This window comes from Chrysochloris asiatica, unplaced genomic scaffold (assembly GCF_000296735.1).
Source record: "Chrysochloris asiatica unplaced genomic scaffold, ChrAsi1.0 scaffold00230, whole genome shotgun sequence".
NCBI classification, from domain to species: Eukaryota; Metazoa; Chordata; class Mammalia; order Afrosoricida; family Chrysochloridae; genus Chrysochloris; species Chrysochloris asiatica.
In genome coordinates this window covers 2,647,796-2,651,714 of record NW_006408748.1, presented here as the reverse complement: position 1 = coordinate 2,651,714, position 3,919 = coordinate 2,647,796, and the positions used below count along the sequence as shown (strand labels likewise).

The 3,919-nt window shown below is 34.4% G+C and overlaps 1 protein-coding gene across 1 annotated transcript in view; it reads left to right on the top strand.

The window, feature by feature from the left end:
• The window catches only part of PDS5A (PDS5, regulator of cohesion maintenance, homolog A (S. cerevisiae)), a 142,227-nt gene that overhangs the window by 66,029 nt on the left and 72,279 nt on the right, over window positions 1-3,919 (top strand). Inside the window, exon 7 of the mRNA XM_006873223.1 lies at window positions 1,039-1,179. Within this exon, the coding sequence (XP_006873285.1) occupies window positions 1,039-1,179 (141 nt within the window). The remainder of the gene's footprint in view (window positions 1-1,038; window positions 1,180-3,919) is intronic.

Here is a 3,919-nt window from a genome sequence, read left to right as displayed (position 1 = left end):
AACCTCAAGGTCAGCAGTTCTAAACTACCAGCTGTTCCGCGGGAGAAAGATGAGGCGTTCTGCTCCTGTAAAGATTAACAGCCTCGGAAACCCTGTGCAGGGTCACTATGAGTCGGAACCGACTCCACGGCATATAACAACAATAGTACAGCATTTAATTTCCTTGTTGTACCTTTCCTCCCATTCATATCCATTTTTTCACATGCTTTATATAAAAATTTTATCTTCTTTCTCTATATATTTTGACACTGTCTTGAGATTTATAATTGAATGACTATAATTATTTCTTGAATTGTTACATACCCAAAATTTGCCTAGCCATTTCCCTATTGTCTTACCATTTAGGGTCTTATAATATTTTCTTCATTAATCATTTTTATGAATGTGACTTTTATCTTTTATTGAATTATTTTCTCCAGGTGTTATTTTGTCAAATAATACCAAAAAGTTCATCCTATAATGACTTGATAATAATTTTATTTATATATATATGTTTGGAGATTGCTTGTTCTATTGTATAGGTGATTGTCCCATTATGTGTTTGTAATTGCAACACCTATTGGTGTGGTGCTGTGGGCTAATGCACTAGACTGCAAAGCTTATTTGAACTGCAAGGTTGGTGGTTCAAGTTCACCATCCGTTACTTGGAAATCTTATACAGAGTCACTATGGGTCAGAAATGACTCAGTGACACTTAATAGTAACAACATTATGCATCATAAAGAGTAAGGTGACTCCATTGGCTAAGCAGTGGACTTCAAATCACAAGGTCAGCATTTTGAACCTACCAACTGTTTCAAGGGAGAAAGATGAGGTGTTCTGCTCCTGTAAAGATTTTTTTTTTAAATCCTCAAAAACCCAGGGTTACTATGAGTCACAACCTACTCAGTGTCACAACAACATTATGCATTATCCCCTTTACTTGTGTACGTAATTCCTGGTTATATTGTACTTTTAAAAAGAACATGTTTATAGACAATCCATGCAGGTGATTTAATGAAATGTATGTTTAATTTTTGTTTTTAATGTTTTCTATAGTTTTTCAATCAAGTCCTGGTGCTGGGAAGGTCTTCTGTAAGTGATTTGTCAGAACATGTGTTTGATCTGATTCAGGAACTTTTTGCTATCGATCCTCATTTATTATTATCTGTCATGCCACAGCTTGAATTCAAACTGAAGGTAGGATTGATAAAACAATTTTTAACCCTTTAATCCTCAAGGTGAAAATGTATATCATGTAATTTTTCTCTTAACTGTAAAAAAAATAAAATAGAAATTCCATTTATATCTCCTCAAACAAAATTTAAAACTGGTACTATATTCACCACTTAGCTAAACTTGAAGAAATAACACTTTACATTTGTTTAATACAATGTTCTACTTTTTAAAGATTTTTTATATCTTAATATCTTAGTTGGTCTTTAAATCAAACTGATATAATTGGGTCTTATATCACAGTTTTGATTTTTGAGTTGGAAAACTTAAAGATGAAGTACTTTGCCCTGTCATAGTCAAAGCAAGTATGAGATTTGTTGTGTATGTTGTAAAGGACACTGTAATTGGCTTTTAAGAAACTCAGGTTGTAGGGAAAATATAGAGAACAACTTCTAGAGAACTTCTAGAGACTTTATGTGTCTAGTTTTTGTTTTGCTTTTGTCTTTTACTATTAAGAATTTATTTTAAAAGCAGCCCAAAATATGTACATACCAAATTATTTCTGAGTATAAGACATTAAAATATTGCTCATCTATGACACTGTTGGGTAAAGCACTTGGACTGCAAGTACGGTTTGAATCCCAAGTCAGAGTTCAAACTCACCAGCTGCTCCTTGGAAAAACCCTATACAGGGTCGCTATAAGTCAAATCTGAGTAGGTGGCACTTAGCAACAACAGTCTAGTTTTGAGGAGCCTTTATGGCACAGTGGTGAAGTAAGCACTTGACTGCTAACTGAAAAGTTGGTGGTTCAAACCTACCAGCCATTCCAAAAGAGAAAGATGTAGCAATCTGCTTCTCAGCCTTGGATTTACAGCCTTGGAAACCACCCTGTATGCCCATTTTGCTCTGTCCTACAGGGTCTCTTATGAGTCAGAATCAACTGAATGGTAATGAGTTAATCTAGTTCTATAGAGTCTGAACATATCAAATCAAACCTCTTAAGTAGGACTGCCATGATAAGATGGCATAAAGTGATGGAGAAATTAATGTTTAGATTTCCTTTTTATGGACATGGACAGTAAACAGAGGGAGGCTAAGCCAAAGTAGTTGTGAATACTTTATTCTTTTATGATTGGAAAAAAGCTCTTCTTGCCAACAAGTTGAATTCAGCTCAAAGTAAACTTTATTTGACTTATTAGAAGTATTTTCTCTCTTTTGTTGCTAGAATTAAATGTTTGAACTTAAAAATCGGGTAATATTGTTTAGAGATCCAGATATTTGGTCTTTCTTTTAAAAAAAAAAGATATAGTAACATGGCAGCAGAATGACTAGAACTGAGTAGTAACACCTTTCTAAATTGGTATGTGAGCTCTCCAGTTTATCACAGTCCCCATGATGGCTTTCTTCTTTGATATAATTTAATTTCATAGTCCCAGTCTTAAAGGCATATCTTTATTCCTTGTTTAGTATGTCAACACTATAGTCATTAAATGTTATAGCTGACTGTGTGGTATATTTAAGTATATTATATTGAACAGAAGGCCATTGTTTTTGTTTTTTCTATGTTCTTAGGCAAATTTCCTTTTTTTAAATCTCTATAATGAACTACTATTGTGTCTAAATTATTGTAGCAATCAAATGTTTTGTTTGCTTTCAATATAGAGGTTCCATCACCTGTATTCTTTTGTGCTCCTGGCTGCAACCGTAGCTTGTACGGGTATTAGTTTTCTCATCACAAATGAAGAAACAGATTCAGATTAGTTGTGTTTCATAGTAGTCTTGGCAGGAAATTCACCACATTTTACATTTAAGATTCACTGCTGCTGCCATCACTGCCACCTGTTTTTAATATCTGACATTCAGAGAGAAGGAAAAAAAACAGTGATATTTATGTTTATTCCTAAAATTTAAAAGCATTGGAGTCTTGGTGGTGTATTGTTGGTTAGTACGCTGGACTGCAAAGTTGGTTTGAATTGCAAGGTTGGTGGTTCAGGCTCACTGACTACTCCTTGGAAACCCTATACAGGTTCTCTGTGGGTTTGAACTGACTCAACGGCACTTAACAGCAACAATATAAAAGTCATATTTGTCTTAATAAGGTTGTAGTAAAAATTAACTTTTACAGAGTTTCTGAATGAATTACTTTGTACTTATAAACAATAGTGTAGTTAGTTACCTTTTATGGCTAGCATTGGAAAGAAATGAAAACTTGAAGTGACTTTATTAATAAGCTGCTAATGTAGAATTTCCGGTTTTACCCACTTTTAGTTATTCATGTATATATATTGGGATTTGTAACTCAGATAACATATGATGTAATCTCTTTAATGGGATCATGTTCTCTTTGGGATAGGTATAATACAGTTGTAGATCAGAGATAACAAATGATTGCTACACAAGAAAAACATTACCAACACTGTAGCCATACTCCTACATCACTCAAGTGCTGGTGAAGGCTATGTGCCATCGAGTCGGTTCTGACTCATAGCAACCCTGTATACGGTTTCTGAGGTGGTAAATCTTTAGGGGAACAGAAAGCCTCATCTTTCTCCCTTGGAACTTCTGATAGTTTAGAACTGCTGACCTTGAGATTAGCAGCCTGACTCACAACCACTACTACCAGAGCGCCTTACATCACACAAGTAGTATACTTTAAATTATAAAGAGGGAGGGAGGGATTATAACCATGGCAATGAAACGACATATACGATAGAATGTAAAACTATGTTCTCCCATGTAAACTATCATATAATTCACACTAAA